The 17,442-nt window shown below is 31.9% G+C and overlaps 1 protein-coding gene across 1 annotated transcript in view; it reads left to right on the forward strand.

Annotated features, from left to right (window-relative positions):
• LOC134712288 (uncharacterized) overlaps nucleotides 1-15,932 on the forward strand; it is a 51,852-nt gene extending 35,920 nt beyond the window's left edge. The window contains exons 6-10 of the mRNA XM_063573689.1: nucleotides 2,266-2,419; nucleotides 3,486-3,542; nucleotides 7,871-9,395; nucleotides 11,435-11,526; nucleotides 14,308-15,932. Of these exons, the coding sequence (XP_063429759.1) occupies nucleotides 2,266-2,419; nucleotides 3,486-3,542; nucleotides 7,871-9,395; nucleotides 11,435-11,526; nucleotides 14,308-14,423 (1,944 nt within the window). The 3' untranslated portion in view covers nucleotides 14,424-15,932. The remainder of the gene's footprint in view (nucleotides 1-2,265; nucleotides 2,420-3,485; nucleotides 3,543-7,870; nucleotides 9,396-11,434; nucleotides 11,527-14,307) is intronic.
• Nucleotides 15,933-17,442: the final 1,510 nt, after the last annotated feature.

Below are 17,442 nucleotides of genomic sequence, written 5' to 3' on the forward strand. Positions count from 1 at the left end.
GGCGTTTCCATTCAAGTTGTTGCATTTACTCATGAACCATTCAATCTAAGCTTTTCAAATTATTATATGTTGATACTGATAACAAAATGGAGGTCAAATTTGATATTGACGATTTTCACTTTCACCATTCATCAGTAATGGTTCTTGTGATATTGCCAGGACACAAATAAATGTTAATAAATCCGGTTTGCTGTCGTTGTGACAGCCTCTTGTATTTTTTTTACGCAATATATCGCATAATCGTCAATTTATTTACTCTCTGTCTGTTATGATTTTACAAAACGGTTTATTAAATGACGACTTTTGACTGCAAAGGTTACCGATTGTCACATTAAAGTAAAAAATAAACAAGTTAGTATGGGTATTGACCACTTGTTTAACAAGTACTATCGGATACTACTTTATTTCAGTGACAGACCGCATATTGCGATCACCGGATTTTTGACGGGTAAATTGACGCTAAGGTCACTTTACATACGGAAAATATGTCGGCGAATTGCTTCCTAGAGGCAAATAATTGAAAAAAGTAAATTTCTTCTAAATGTGGACATATTTAAGAACTTTCTTCAGAAAAAAGTATATGTACATGAGTTTGATAATAAAAACTATTCATTTTGTTAAAAAAATAGAGATGTCAAATTAGTGAAGATTTACTAATCGATTACTCGTTGAATTTTACTGAGCGATACTCGAGAACTCGCTCGCTAACACATTCACGAAAGAAAAACACAAAATTATACAATTTTATGTGTTGTAAGTCGTTGCCTTATGATCATAAAACCCTCAAAAATATTTGCCTAGGTAAGGATAGAGCTAGATCATAGTCCAAGGAATTCTATACCATAATAATTAGCTCATTTACTACATGTACAAGTTATATAAACTGGTAGTAATCTAATCAAATAATTAAATAATTATATCTATAGAAAAAATATTACTCGAATAACAGTAAACATTAAAAAATCAAATTCAATGATAATGAAAGTGGTGATAATTATAACTTACTCTTCCCGTGAAACATTTCCCGAGGGTCGATACAAGGTGTAACGAATTTCTTCTTATTGTCAACCTTTTCTGGGACGTAGCAATTTTTAGGTAACTAATGGTCTTGCCTTTGAAAATATATGGTCTGAGAGAGGTGGAGGAATGACTAAGATTAGCAAAAAGTGTCAGCCTTGGAAAATGCTCTTGTTCATATGTATCCTACATATGCCTATGTGATGAGCAATTCTAAATGACAGTTAAACACTAACATTCGAATCGTATTCAAAGTTAACCAAATTTGAATAATGAATAGTATATTATGTCCCGGGAGGTGCTTTCGATGAAAATATTTTTTGTTTAAACGTGAGAAAGCAACAACAGGGAACCGATTAGTCGAGTATCATTTTGCTAATCGATACTGGGTCCAACCGAGCAATAGTCGAGTATTCCAGTACTCCTTGACATCACTAAGAAAACATAAGCATTATTTTAATTTGAAGATTCATATGACTTTAAATGTTCAAATTGACAATCAAAGGCGGTAGGGATTTCACGGATACGACACAATATATGTTAGATGGTAACATTCAAGTTCTTTGTAGCGTTTTTTCCAACAGTGCGTTACCGCAATTGCATTTATAATTCAAGAATGGTTGAGTTGCATGTCTCCTTTGGAAGGTTTGTCACTTTCATCTGATTAACCGTTATATAATATTTGAATCACAGGTGATTGACAACGATAAATAACACTTGTCCCAACAATAAACCCGCCACTTCTCAATAAAATTTTGACATGACCGAATACGACTTTTCTGAATATCTTTTTACAAGCAATAAAAACAATCGACGGGTACGTTTGTCCCAACCGAGTTCTTCTTTGCTTTTAATTTGGTGGGGCTCGTGTTTCTCACTCCTTAGTATTCGTTGTACTGTCTGTGTGTAATTGACTTTCATTTTTGACATGCCTTTGCTTATACTTTTACGTTTAGCTCTTCAAAATAATTCGACATGTTTATCAAAGTTTATCTGATATTAATCATGTAACGTTCCACTCAACTTTGTTCAAATAAAGTCTTTCTTATCGAATTATGATCGATATAGCGTTATCTTAAATAAGTTTTAAGTATGGATTTTTCTGAATATCTTCAAAAAGACCAGGACCGTATCTAAGCGAATGACTTGGTATATTCATTAACAGAAGAGTATTCTCTGGTTTAACTATCTGTTTTTAAACGGCAATTATGAGTATGTATTATTTATGTATTCATATTTTGGTTATAGGTTGTAAATCTACCCTCCCCACATGGTTTATGCAGTAGCAGAGAACTGGATTATATTGACAGATACTCACAAGGAGCTTGTAAACTGGACTGTCTGTCACATACAGCTGCCCAAATGTGTGGATGTAGACATATTTATATGCCATCAAAAAACGGTTTGTTTTAGCAGTTTAATAGGTTCACTCATTATGATGTTATGAAGAAGGGAACAATTGCTTCTCATACATTTATATGTCATGATTTTAATTAATTCATTTCAAAAATGGGTTGACATTTGATACGGATTCAGTAAACATGCACTTTAATGCCAAGTGTATTGTAGGGTAAAACCATAGATGATTAAATATACATTTTTGCTATTGTTCACTGACCAAGGCAAGGTTATGTGAAATTGTTTTTGTTTGCTATGCGTACATGTTTTTGTGTAGTCTTTGTTTTACCCAAAAAAGTTTTTTTTTTAACAAATCTCAAATATTTCATTCCATTGTACGTGGTCTCGTCATTGACTTTTTTGGTGTTTTCTTTTATCTAATCACTAGGCTTACAAATAAAACTTGACTACAGCCATTGTCTAAATGTCGGATATATCATCGATTAAAAACCTAATGGCCATAACATTAAAAAAGAAACAAAACTCATCAATGATACCAGGATTGAAGTTTGAAAAGATTTTTCAGCTAAATATGTGTGTTACTATGTAGATTTATGCTCACTCCTTTTAATTATTATTACAACGATTGTTATTTGCATATGCCTCATTTAATGTCAATCAAGTGACAATCACTCTGAAAATGCTCATATACATGTATAGTAAAAGCATTTTTGTTGTACCTCTTTCAATGAACTATACTACAAATCTGCTTTCAGTGTCAAATAGTTTTTGATAATTTACCTTACAGTAAGAAGCCCAAACAATCACATCATAAAAAAGATAGAAAAAAAGATTTCATTGTTTATTATCATTGGTAAAACTAAAAACTAATGTCACAGAATGTGTAGAAAAAACCAATAATATTCAAATGAATATATAATATAACTCTGATAGAACATTATTTCACTTGTATGGTACAGATTTTAGCTGAATGATCGATTGTACATCTATTTAAAAACGTTTTAATGTTATTTAAAAATTGAACATTATTTAGACTGTTTCATTCATCAGAAGTGGTAAAAAACTCAAATACAAAAATGAAATGTTGAAAAAAATTATATTTGTTTTAGGTTACCCTCCAGTTTGTACAAGCAAGCAGTACTACGGATGTTTAAAACAGATATTGGGTATGTGATATAATGAAGTAAATGTATTACTGGTAAATAAACTCATCATAGATACCAGCATTGAAATATTATATTTACGCTAGACGCGCGTTTTCGTCTACAAAAGATTAACCAGTGACGAAATTATTAAATCAGGGATAACGTTACCATAAATTATTTAAAACCTTTACTAAATTTTTCCATACATATAAAGATTTGGTTTTGAAGTTTGGTTGAACCTGTAAAAAACTTATTTCAAATGGAATAGCACATCCTCGTTTTACGGAAATGTTGTTAACCGTTCCCGGAAATTTAGAGATCCTGGTAAACTTATCACTCCTTTAAATCACTTTTTCTAAAAGGTTACCAATGCAACACTGTTATAAGATAATTGCATACTGTGTTTTTTGGTATACATATTGATTTTGTTATCAGTAAATTAAAATCAAACTAAACATTACTAGTATGTTATATACATATACACATTCATGGATCTACAATCTGTTGGAACCTGTATCATGGCATTGCACAAGGTCATGCTTTTCTCTGGCTGTTTATGACGTCTTCACACTAAATCCATTGGATATTGGATGTGCATGGATTGATAATTTAGTCTTAGATGCATGAGTTTTTTAAAACTAGTTGTTATATGCTTTGAACTAGCTGTCAGTTAACTAACTGTTCCTAGTGTCTTTTATGTTGTTGGGATGTACACGTACCCGTCATCCTTGATGATGGATCGACTACAAAGAAACAACACTTGGTCAGCCAAGGAGAAAACTCTCTTCCAAAGACTTCATTTTTCAGATAATAGGTAGATAATAGCCAGGATAGTTTACCATTAAGCCCTCAACAATGAACTAAACAAAGACCCCAATGCAAGCTATAAAAGGCCCTCGACATGACAAATATATAACTAAAAAACAAACAAACAACCAAACATAAAAGCAACAGTAGTATACCGTTGTTCAAAAGTTCGAAAGTTCTCCAATCATAAAAGTATATTTATAATTCTATATATGTTTTACTGAGAAATCAATGGAAATTACCCATCATTTCTTATCAAAAGCAAATCCATAATTAATTTGGCTTGCAAGCATGATTCACATGTTTGCATTGCCATATTGAATGTTATAGATTTGAGGTAATTGTCTATTAGTACTAATATGGTTCTTGATTCAGTTTTGTATTCCGATTAAGATATTCCTTTCATCTAAACATATATGTAAATAGTAAACACAATTGTAATGGGATTATATATGTTTTTCTCTTTCAATATATTAATGGGTTATCTAAACAAACAATTAAAACTATTGACGTTCTTGTTGTTTAATTGTTCATTAGATAATGAATACTTAGTGCATTCATGATGATAAGTTGATGACATAGTAAGATATTTCAATCGAATTATAAGTACTTAAAACCAGGAAAAGTATTTGTTGAGTTTGTTTGTACCTAAAATGCACTGCATTTAAATCTAAAAAGTAAAAAGTTGTCAGTATTCACCTCAGAAACTTACAAAACCTTTGAATAGACTTATTAAGAAGGGATATAATTACGATACTGTTGTCAAGTCATTAAAGATTGCATATTTTGGCGTTAATATTGAGTCACTGATAAGGTCTTTGCGTCGGAACTAAACACATTTATTCTTAAAACAGTTGTTGGCATGACACGGGTTATGTTCTTCTCATATATGTTATAATGGTATGATACTAAACCTCTAACGGGAAGGATTGTGCCTGATGTTCATATGATGAAATCATAATCTTTCAGTCAATTTAATTGAAGTCTGGAGCTGGCATGTCAGTTAACTGCTAGTAGTCTGTTGTTCTTTATGTATTATTGTCATTTTGTTTATTTTCTTTTGTTACATCTTCTGACATCAGACTCGGACTTCTCTTGAACTGAATTTTAATGTGCGTATTGTTATGCGTTTACTTTTCTACATTGGTTAGAGGTATAGGGGGAGGGTTGAGATCTCACAAACATGTTTAACCCCGCCGCAGTTTTGCGCCTGTCCCAAGTCAGGAGCCTCTGGCCTTTGTTAGTCTTGTATTATTTCAATTTTAGTTTCTTGTGTACAATTTGGAAATTAGTATGGCGTTCATTATCACTGAACTAGTATATAATTGTTTAGGGGCCAGCTGAAGGACTCCTCCGGGTGTGGGAATTTCTCGCTACATTGAAGACCTGTTGGTGACCTTCTGCTGTTGTTTTTTTTATTTGGTCGGGTTGTTGTCTCTTTGACACATTCCCCATTTCCATTCTCAATTTTATTTATTTGGTTTAAAACTACCGGTATATTTTTTTTATTGCAAATAAAACAAACGTGCTAAAAAACTTGGACGATGAGATCATTTTAGAGATGGAATGAATTGTGATTGTTTTTCCAGCTATGTCTCTCCATCCAAAGATTAGTTTTCTGCATCGCTGTACTCCATAAACAAAGATAGAAAAGAGGAACTAAAGATATAAGAGAGACACACATATTCATAGCTCGAATGTAAACTTACAGCGTTATGGCTAAAAAGACAAAGACAAACAGACAAATAATAGTACACAAGACACAACACAGAAAACTTAAGAATAAATATCACATACCCCACCATATACCATATATAGTTATATATACAACCAACAAACAGATCCTGCTTCACATGTGGCACCCGTCGTGTTACTCATGTGTAGTTAAGTACCTTCCGATCTTTAGAAGCTTTCGTCTTTCTGCATATGATACTAGGATAAAAACAAATATATATAGTCTTCTGATCTGTATTCACCAAATATGCCCTATTTCTGGTTGTGATACTATGACTAGGTGCGGATTTTAGTGGCGGTTGATATATATAAGGATATGAGGCATGAGTACCAATGAGACAACTCTCTATCCAACTCCAACTCAATTTGTAAAAGTAAACGATTATTGGTCTGAGTACAGTATTCAACACGAAGCATATGCTCACACCGAACAGTAGGATATAAGAGGACTAGTGTAAAACAATTCATTGACAAACATGAAAAAAACAACGGTTTAATATATCTAAAACAACGAGAAACGAGACCCACATCAATAAGTATGCATAGCAGTAGACACTCTGTTGTTGCACCTTATTTCTGTCACTTTTGTGAGTTTAATCGAGATATCCCAGCTTGTTTTGTGTATATGGTTATTGGTCACTTCTTAATCGATTTACCAGATTTAAAAATTGATAAATTAATGTAACCATCAGTTACCACATTTCATGAACATTTGGCGGTATTTTAATTCGCCGTATTTGAATAAGATTTTATATTAAACGAAATGAAATATTAAGAAAAACGTGTAAACAATGGTTCACTTACATAACAATTCATTGAAATTTTTACTGCATTTTGCAATTGACATATATCAACATTGCAAATACTCGAAAATAACATCAACGACACGACTAGGTGAAGTAAACTACGGTCAAAAATAGTCTTTCATTTCGGTCTACTGTTTAGCTCAGTTTGTAAAGCTCAAAATGTGGTTTTTCCTATGAATATTTCATAGTGTGTCATATGACGTTTTTTTAAATTTTTTATTACGATTGGAAAATGTTTCCTCATTTTGAAAATGTGCTGATCAGCTAGAAGTGCTACATGTATATACAATTTTGGTTGAGTAACTCCGTAGTTCAAATTTTAGATTCATATTTTGCAAATATATTTACAATGAAAAATCAATTTCAAATATTCATGACCTAATAAAGTTTGATTGCTGTGATTAAGTTCCCAAGAAAACGTCAATGTCTTAAAGTTCGTTTCTATGTATGTTGCATTGTCATTGTCGTTTTATTTTGTTGCACTTCAGTGTTCTTTAGTTCTCCTTTTATGGTTGATGTGTTTCCCTTGGTTTTAGTTTGTAACCTGTTTGTTTCTTCTTGCAAATGATTTTAGCGGTTTACCACTGTTGCCTTTATTAACACACGTGACGAGTTGTATACCTGTCGTGACATGATGAGAAAATTATATTTGAATTATTCATACACTTTCAGGGATATTCACCCTTAAAAACTTCCGAACCTGAATGTAATATATATTAAAGATACACAATAATGATAATTGTGAGTGTATTTGTCAAATACCATTCATGTCAAATATTGCTTATTTAGCACAAATTTAAATGACTGGTCAGGCAATATTAAAAAATACTGATTTCCCTGCAGAAAAAGCAGAGTTAATGCATAACCGTTGACCAGGAATTCCTTAGCAAAGCCAAAGTTAAAAATCAAGGTATAATACTTAAAAAAAAATAACTCAAAAGTCAAGGGTTTTCTTTAAAAATATTCAACGTTGACAAAATATAAAAGTGTTTTTCATTTCAGATGATTTTCCAAGTATGTACGAAGAGAATTGTAATTGCCCTGTTCCTTGCACATTTAATGCATATCAAAACGACATATCATATGCTTCAACTTCAAGGTTTGCTGCAAATAAATTCCTGGCGGGGAATGTTACACAAGAACTGGGAGAAAAGTTGATGAATGCAAATGAGGTTACTTCCCGAATGGATGGGGATAAACTTGAGGAATTCAAAGATCTTTACACAAACTTCTATACAAAATTATCTGTTGTTGAAAATGAATTGTTTGGTAATTTAATGAACTTACTGGGAGAGGTGAAGATACGATTTTCAGAGGATTTTGACTTTTTAAGATCAGTTTGTACTTGGAAAAAATGGTTGTATGGGTATCAAGAATACATTGTGCAGAAGAATTTCATCCGTGCACGAGACGCATACGAAGAGCGCCATTTTCATATCATTTCCCTTGCGTATACTGAGTTTATTTTAATGATTGAAAATAAGATAAAATCATTAAATTCAACCGTCTTTGCTGACGAGGCTGTCCGCGATTTTCTTTATCATCAAACTATTAATATTTTATTGAATAGACAAGAAATAGTTCGAAGATCACTCATAAATTTTACTGAATTAATAACAGCTTATCGTGAGGGGGTAGGAATATTCAACTATACATATGACTCTGCACCAAAGTCGCACAACGATTACGCAGTTCCGGTGCATTTGATGAATGATTCTTTAACGCATAATAATTATGCCGTTAAATACACTGACAGGTTTGCAAATTATTTGAATAGAACTTATGACATTTTAACATATTTGAAGGAATTAGCTGATAACGCGTATGCAAACCGTAGTGTGACAGACGATGAAATGTTTTATGGGATAGAAGAATTTAGATGGTTAATGCGAAATTGGAGATACGCAAAAGCAGTAACTTATTACGAAGTAGTAGAACGACCATATCGTATATTACAAGACAGACATTCAGAGTTTGAACAGAAGTGTTTCTCTGCAGAAGCTGTAATGGAATCGATAGAAGAAACAATACATTCCCTAACAAACACAATTAGATCGGTTAATAACACTCTTTTTGCACCACTTCATTTGATTAGTTCTATTACTGATCGTTATTTTTCTAATTTTGTCGGTACAAAGTATGATATTGGAACTCAGTTTTTATCTGGGCAAGTGAAAAATGGTAAACTTGATCTTACAAACTTATTACAATTGATCTTAACTGATGATTCTGATATAACGTCAGAATTAGACCGAGTATTTTCGTATCATTTAGAAATTTATAAAACAATAGTAAATGACCAAGACTCCTTTATTTACTACAATTTTTCCAACCATTCCGAATATTTACAAACCTTTGAAGATATAAAAGAAACGATTACCAGTAATTATACAGGACTCAAAGCTTTGGTAACATTGTACGAAACAGTTGGTGAAGACGGGACAGCGTTCTTACAATCCGTAAAAAACTTGGAAGAATACTTTTCAGCTTACATGGGAATGATGAATATTAATAATGAATTTATTAAGTAAGTTGCATTAACTTAGCTAATTAAAAGTTCAATATGCTTTATATGTAAATCGTTATACATGTAAATATGTCGTTTCATTATTGAGATTTAAAAAAAAATGGTTATGATTTATTTCATATTTCTTGAGATACTCTCTGAAACTCCTACATTTAAAGTAGTACAATGTGCAATTTATTGTATTAGTCTGCTGTTTAATAGATATAAATCGATATGGTGAAACAAATCCGGATAAAAAACGCGGGAAATACATTTATAAGGCAACAGTAGTATACCGCTGTTCGAAAGTTATTAATCGATTGAGAGAAAACAAATCCGGGTTACAAACTTAAACTGAAGTAAACTTTTCTACACTGGTTAGAGGTATAGGGGGAGGGTTGAGATCTCACAAACATGTTTAACCCCGCCGCATTTTTGCGCCTGTCCCAAGTCAGGAGCCTCTGGCCTTTGTTAGTCTTGTATTATTTAAATTTTAGTTTCTTGTGTACAATTTGGAAATTAGTATGGCGTTCATTATCACTGAACTAGTATATATTTGTTTAGGGGCCAGCTGAAGGACTCCTCCGGGTGCGGGAATTTCTCGCTACATTGAAGACCTGTTGGTGACCTTCTGCTGTTGTGTTTTTTTATTTTGGTCGGGTTGTTGTCTCTTTGACACATTCCCCATTTCCATTCTCAATTTTAAATTTTACATTAACTATAACAGAAATACAACGAAACAGTATTGAAGTGACATAAAGTGAAATGAAAAAAAAACAATAAAAAAACGACAACGCAACACACAAAGAAACGATCTCTAAGATAACAAGGATAAATTATAGGACGAAAAAAGGGACAATAGAAACACCAAATGCCAACAAAAACTAAAACCAAAATACACAGAATCGAACTATTTGAAAACAACTGCCATATTCACGATTTAAGAAAGGAAATTTTAATAAAATTTTTCAATTAAACCTGATTATATAGCTAGCAAAACCTCTCGCTATATTATTATCTTTAATGTTCCGCTAAAATGAAACATTACGTGATAGGAAGAAGTATAATGACACTAATACCAAACAAATTTAAAACTGAAATGTTTCTAATCATATGAATGAAAAGCTCAAACACATCAAACGAATTGATAACAATTTTCATATCTATATTTATATAGTACTTTTAATAGTTGTTTTTGTCTATATATTTTTTTGACAAATGGGATAAATATTGTCAGAGGGAAAAAGTATTACGTTACGTGATAGGAAGAAGTATAATGACACTAATACCAAAAAAAAATAAAACGGAAACATTTCTAATCATATGAATGAAAAGCTCAAACACATCAAACGACTTGATAACAATTTTCATATCTATATTTATATAGTACTTTAAATAGTTGTTGTTGTCTATATTTTTTTTTGTCAAATGGGATAACTATTGTCAGAGGGTAAAAAAGTATTCCGGAATGTACTGCAATCAAATAAGTTCATCTCAATTTAATTTTCTCCTCTGACGATTAACCCATTTATAAAGTGTTATTGGAATAACAAGACCTTTAGCAATTGTTAATAGGTGTAACTGTTTTTAAAATGTCACGGATATTTCTTATCTTATTACCGAGAGTGAGAGTGACTTGTAACAATATTTTTACTTGATTGAGTAACACAACGGGTGCAGAAGTGCTGCTCAGTCTTTTTATTATCATTGGTGATGTTAAAGTCTGGTTTTATCGGACTTGTATTTTCGAATTCCACTCTATTGATTGTCTCTCTCTCTCTTTCCCTCTCACTCTAGTTAGATTTAGTTAATTTAATGACAACAGCAAGTTACCTAAATAAGGCGTACACGTTTCATGATTTCAAACATTCAATAAAAAGACTGTACAAAATGACATTGTCACTTTTTGAGGACTTTTGCACAAGTAAAAAAGGTCAATTTAAATGAATCGTGATAAAACGAACAATGTCAATTCATGCACGATTTTCAGGTTTTCTGCTTAAGGAATTTTTAATTTCATTATTTAACTCCCTGTATTTTCTTTTCTTAATATGTTTTAGGGAAAATTTTCTACAACTTGATATATTTTATAAACAAATGAGCTATGAGGAAATAACTCAACAGGAAGCTTATGATCCATTTGCTCTGATTTGTGAGTATCAAATATTAATTAACCAATTTATGTTTTTTAGTTCAGCAAATTGATCTTAATGTATAACAAACGTATGAAACACCCTAAAATTAAATTTCATGGCAAAATTGAGGCAAAGAAATAAGCTGAATGTTGATATGTATCAGAAACTAACAACATAAACGAAAAACCCAAAACCACATGATGTAATAGTTTTTTTTTATCAATTTAATCAATCATTTGTTGCAATGCGGAGATCTTTGAATTCACATCGACCAGAAACTAACCAACAATGTATTGTATAACACATGTAGACTTTTGTTGAAAATTTGCTACAAAGTGAGGTTGCGATGTTTTTAATTAATTTTGAATAACTGTGTCTGATTTGAATTAGAACGAAGTTTATTATGATTGATTAATTTATCAACGAAAGCATATATGTAACACTCAGAAACGTGTCCTTCCCCCCAAACGTGTCCGAATCCCCCAAACGTGTCCACATTGACGTCACTGAACTGCAAAACATGTCTAGTTAAAAAATTGCCAAAGCGTGTGATTTGTATAAACGCCCAAACGTGTCCATTTCTCAACAAACCCCCAAACGTGTCCAATCCAAAAAATGTGTCCATATCAAGCTTTATTTGGTTATTGCTATTCCATTAACGTATACTAATTTTACCATTTATTAAAAATAAAGATAAGGTACTTTTTTAAACCGGCCGAAAAAACTGGGTAAAAGTGGGGGCGTCATTTCGGCTATGTTGTTTGTAAATTGTAAGCAAACATGTTTAGTTAAACTGTACAGTTAACGGATAAAAGTGCCCCTTTCTCTGCACATTAAAATGTGTTTATTCTCTCTAAATAATGTGAAACACCGGCAACTGGACGATCAACAGTCTAAAATAAATTTATACAGTACAAATGTAAAAAAAATAAAAAACTTGTAACCTATGTTCTCTCTATATATGCATGAAATACTTGCAACTGGACAATACACAATTATCAGTTTAAAGATAATTTAAACAGTATAGAACAGTAAAATCATTAAAACCATTATGTTCTCTAGATATGCATGAAATACTTGCAACTGGAAATACGCTATCAACAGTCTAAAGTTAATTTATACAGCAAATGTAAAACTATTTCGCTCTAAATATGCACAGAGTACTTGCAACTGGACAATACGCTATCAACAGTCTAGAAAGTGAATTTATACAGTACAAATTAAATTTGCAATTACGGTAACCACTAATAACCGGCGTTGATCACATAACATTCTTATTTATAAAAAGAATCTATAAAACCAATGCATGAAATATTTGGCACTGGACGTTATGTATCTTGATCGTGTGTCGTTAGTGATGCTGGAAACCTAAAATTTATTTAAAAATAACCGGATAACCAGTTTATGATTTAATGAGTTTTTGAAATACACACAAATTCAGATGGAGAACTATTAACAAAAGTGAAAAAAAAATCGGATAAATATAAAAAGCATCATCGAAGTTTATAAGTACAAAATAATTTACAAAGTCACCGATTAATTAAGCTCTATAATTATGTGCAGGTTCGCTCTCAATGAGTTTGAAATACTTGCAACTGAACAATAAGCAATTTCAATCAAAAATGAATTAACCTTTACAGATTAGATTTTGAATTATGATGTTCAATAAAAACCTATATTAAATTAACTAAAGCTAACAAATGGAAACTTTGTCACCTGTGTACCCATCATAAAATTGCCGTAAACGTTATCAGCGATTTGATTTAGGAGATACATGTATTAACGCTAAAAGACTCGAGACGTTCTGGCGTTAAATATTGGACACGTTTTGGCGAATAACATTTATCGGACACGTTTGGGGGTGATATATCCAAACACGTTTGGGGAATATTGTAAATTTCGGACACGTTTAGGGAGAAAAGACACGTTTGGGGGAATCGGACACGTTTGGGAGGAAGGACACGTTTGGGAGTGTTACATATATACTGGGTTTGTATACGAGGTTATCACCAGCCCAGTAGTCAGGACTTCGGTGTTGACATGAATATCAATTATGTGGTCATTTTTATAAATTTCCTGAATATAAAACATTGAATTTTCGAAAAACTGAGGATTTTTTTTATCCTAGGAAGAGATTACCTTTGCCGTATTTGACACAACTTGTTGGATCCTCAATGCTCTTCAACTACGTACTTGTTTGGCTTTATAAATATTTTGATATGAACGTCACTGATAAGTCTTATATAATCCTGGTGCCTTTGATAACTAATTTGTAATTTGTATATTCAAGTTAGTAAAGCTGCAAATAAACATCACATATGACCAGGACAAATTCATGTTCACAAAAAAAACCCACACTGTATAGCAGGCCTGTTTTAATGACTGTCGAAACGTTCAGTTCAAACAGTCTTGTTTAAGAAGTATATATCGAAACCAATCATGCCTAAAGTTAACCTCAATCCTGACAGCCCCGAAAAACTTGTTCTAAAGTAAATTTTTGTCTAATTTGCTCCACACTAAGTTTAATTGTGAACATAGACATTCTAACATATAGATAACAAACGATAAACATGTTACGTTTTATTTGTTTGGTACAACAAAATACTGTATATGTATATAGATATAGGAAGGTGTGGTTTGAGAACCAATGAGACAACTCTCCATCCAAATAACAATTTATAAAAGTAAACCCTTATAAATATATTACATGTATACATATAATATCATAATATATCTTCGTTGTATTGAGTAGATACTTTTTATTTTATTTTAAAGTAATATTCACAACTTTTTTTCAGGTGATATTGGAGGATCTATGGGACTATTTCTAGGAGCCAGTTTACTGTCCTGGTGTGAAATATTGGATTTATTTATCACAAATTTTATATTACCAAGAAACAGGCCGCAAAAGTAAAATTAATGACAAAAAATGTAAAGTGTAATGTTTGTATCAACAGATTGTACAAGTTTGTAGGGACAAACGACTATTCGCTACAACTATTTCAGTCATATTAATCATATCTAATACTGTTAAACAAACTAGTACTCTGTATAACATTTGTAACATCGAAATCAGTATTTGTTTGGACATGACTAGCCCACGTGATATTGATCCAAATCCAATATTTCTATCTGAGTATCACGTTTGCCTCTGTACATTGGGACTTCCTTGTGTGATATTGCGAGCCGTTAATGTACATAGCTATCTGAATATTGACCAATAGCAAGCGTTTTAAATATTTAAAACATTAACTTTCAAGAGTGGATAAAAATAGTATTTCACGAGATATGGTGGTGGGATCTTTATCTCTAATGGTTTCTTTACAATATATGCAGACAAACATATTCCTTCTTTTCAAGTGATCTTCCAAAAAAATGTTTTCTTTCTATGAGATGTCATAAGACATGGTCGTTTTTTTTATGCCACCACAATAGGAAATTCAAAGGAAGCAAGAAAATTTGACGCCAAAATCGAAGACCATTAAGTAACCAGGTGAGATCAACGAACCACATTGTGACTAAATGAGAATAGTCAACATGTCAGGAAAAGGATAAATCGTGTAAGAATAATAAAAAACAGCAAAGACATGTTTGAACCAGTTTGTTCCAGTACAAAAAATTGGTAAATTTCTAAAATTTTAGTAGTGTCGCCTTCGAAGTTAAAATCTCTACTGGTTTTCCAGCAATCATTCCACAATCAGGTAAAACATGAAAGCGTCATTGATTTATCATGCGAAAGATTACAAATCGTCATTAGATAAAACATTTACATAATCATAATGGCGGCAGGAGTAAGACAAAAAGTAAAATCACAAAAATACTGAACTAGGAGAAAAATTCAAAACGGAAAGTCCCTAATCAAATGGCAAAATCAAATAATAAAACACATCAAACGAATTGACAACAACTGTCATATTCCTGACTTGGTTTGACTGGACAAGTTTCCCTTGTATTAGTTTAACCTTGCAAGGATTAAATATAAAAGTTGTCAAATCTTTACAGTAATTGAATATTAGTGAGTCTGAATAGTTAAGATACAGTTTAATAATTTAAAGAGTTTCCATAAAATTAAAAAAAAGTTATTCCTCTCTTCATGTTATAATTGGGGGTATTTTGGTACAAAATAACCAATTTTACATATTTGGATCAACTTTTTAATCAAAAGATATCACTAGGTTATTAGGAACTGCAAGACAATAAAAAGAAAGGTGAAATATGCAAAATGAACATTCAAGTTATAGGGATAGCGCATAATAATTGTACGGAGGTTGAAAACTAAGGTACGATCCCAGTAAAGTTATAAATTCTTTAAATAAAGTAATTGTAAAAGGAAATCAATTCAACACTGTGATTAGATTTTTGAACATGGTTTTTATTTGTAATTATATTGATTTTGTTATCAGAAAATTAAAATCAAACTTAATATTATTTCTATATACATGTGAATTGAGAAAGGAAATGGGAAATGTGTCAAAGAGACAACAACCAGACAATAGAGCAGAAAACAACAGAAGGTCACCAACAGGTCTTCAATACTACGAGAAATTCCTGCACCCGGAGGTGTCCATCAGCGTCCCACTAATGGCTCCGCAATCTGTATATACCAGTATCTAAATTGGCATTGCATTAGGTCATGTTTTTCTCTGACTAATAATGACACTAAATCCACTGGATGTGCACCGATTGATATTTTAGTCTAAGATGCATGTTTTTTGTAATAGTTGTTATTAACTTGAAACAAGCTGTCAATAACTGCATGTACTCTCAGGTCTGTACTCATTGTCTCATGTTTTAGGAAGGTAAAGTACCCAGCCATATCCACTTTCTGTTTTTATTAGGTTTATTTCTGCTTTGTATCCATCTGACGGCCAAGCTCTTTACAACGAATTAAATAGCTCTTTTGTTGTACAAGCATTTAGTAATTTCCAAAACTGACTGACCAAGTAGCTTTCAAAAATTGATGATCTATAATGTTTATGTCTGAGACTGAGAGCAGCAGCAGTGATCTTAAATAACATCACATGGTTGTTTTATATTATTTAAAATATCAGTTAGCTCTTAAATATAAGTTAGATTAAAGGTTCTGATTTCTGTTGCTTTCCTAAAAGATCCGCTTAGCCGTATTAGGCACACCTTTTTTGATATTTTGAGTCCTTTATGCTCTTAAATTTTTTGCTATTTGGATTTATAACTATTTTGATTTGATCGACATTGATGAATCTGGTGTATTACATTATAAGCCTGGTATCTTTTCTAACTACTTACAGATGGAATGAAAAAAACTGATAAATAATTGATAAACATAAAATCGTCGTTAGAAAAAACACAAAAAACAAATATATCTGCTGCAACTCGTATAAAAATGACAATACGAAGATTGTCAATGAGACAGATCAGCACCAGAGTACAAATGGCGTTTAAGTTTAAAACTGAAGGTCAACGCACGGCTTTCATTAAAACCAATAACATTTAGGTTACAATACACCATTAGCATAACATGGTATTCAGAATTAAGAGTATGGCTAATCCTGATTGGTCGATATGTGCGCCCGTTATTCTTTATTATTAGAGACTTCGTTCACTCTGCTTTATACAAAAGGCAAAATAAAAATTATTCCGTAGCCCTATAAAAGGTCCTGAGATGACTTTTCAACGCTAGGACAAGACACGTATTTTTAAGGGCAAAATTGATAGGCATGGGAGATAAGTACAAAGTACGCTAAAAAAAGCAACGCGTACCTATATTTTTTGGACCAAAAAATATTGTCTCAATAACTTTTCCGTAATTCTAGCAAGGTTTCGTTAAAAAAATCAACTTTCTTAAGTCTGTATTTCGAAAAAGGCTACCATTGTCGCCTATGGGGAAATTGATTGTTTATTTCAATCTATAGTCGATTATGAAAAGTTCCGAAATTACAAATGTTTTTTAATTC

The sequence above is a fragment of the Mytilus trossulus genome, chromosome 3, assembly GCF_036588685.1.
Source record: "Mytilus trossulus isolate FHL-02 chromosome 3, PNRI_Mtr1.1.1.hap1, whole genome shotgun sequence".
Classification (NCBI taxonomy): domain Eukaryota; kingdom Metazoa; phylum Mollusca; class Bivalvia; order Mytilida; family Mytilidae; genus Mytilus; species Mytilus trossulus.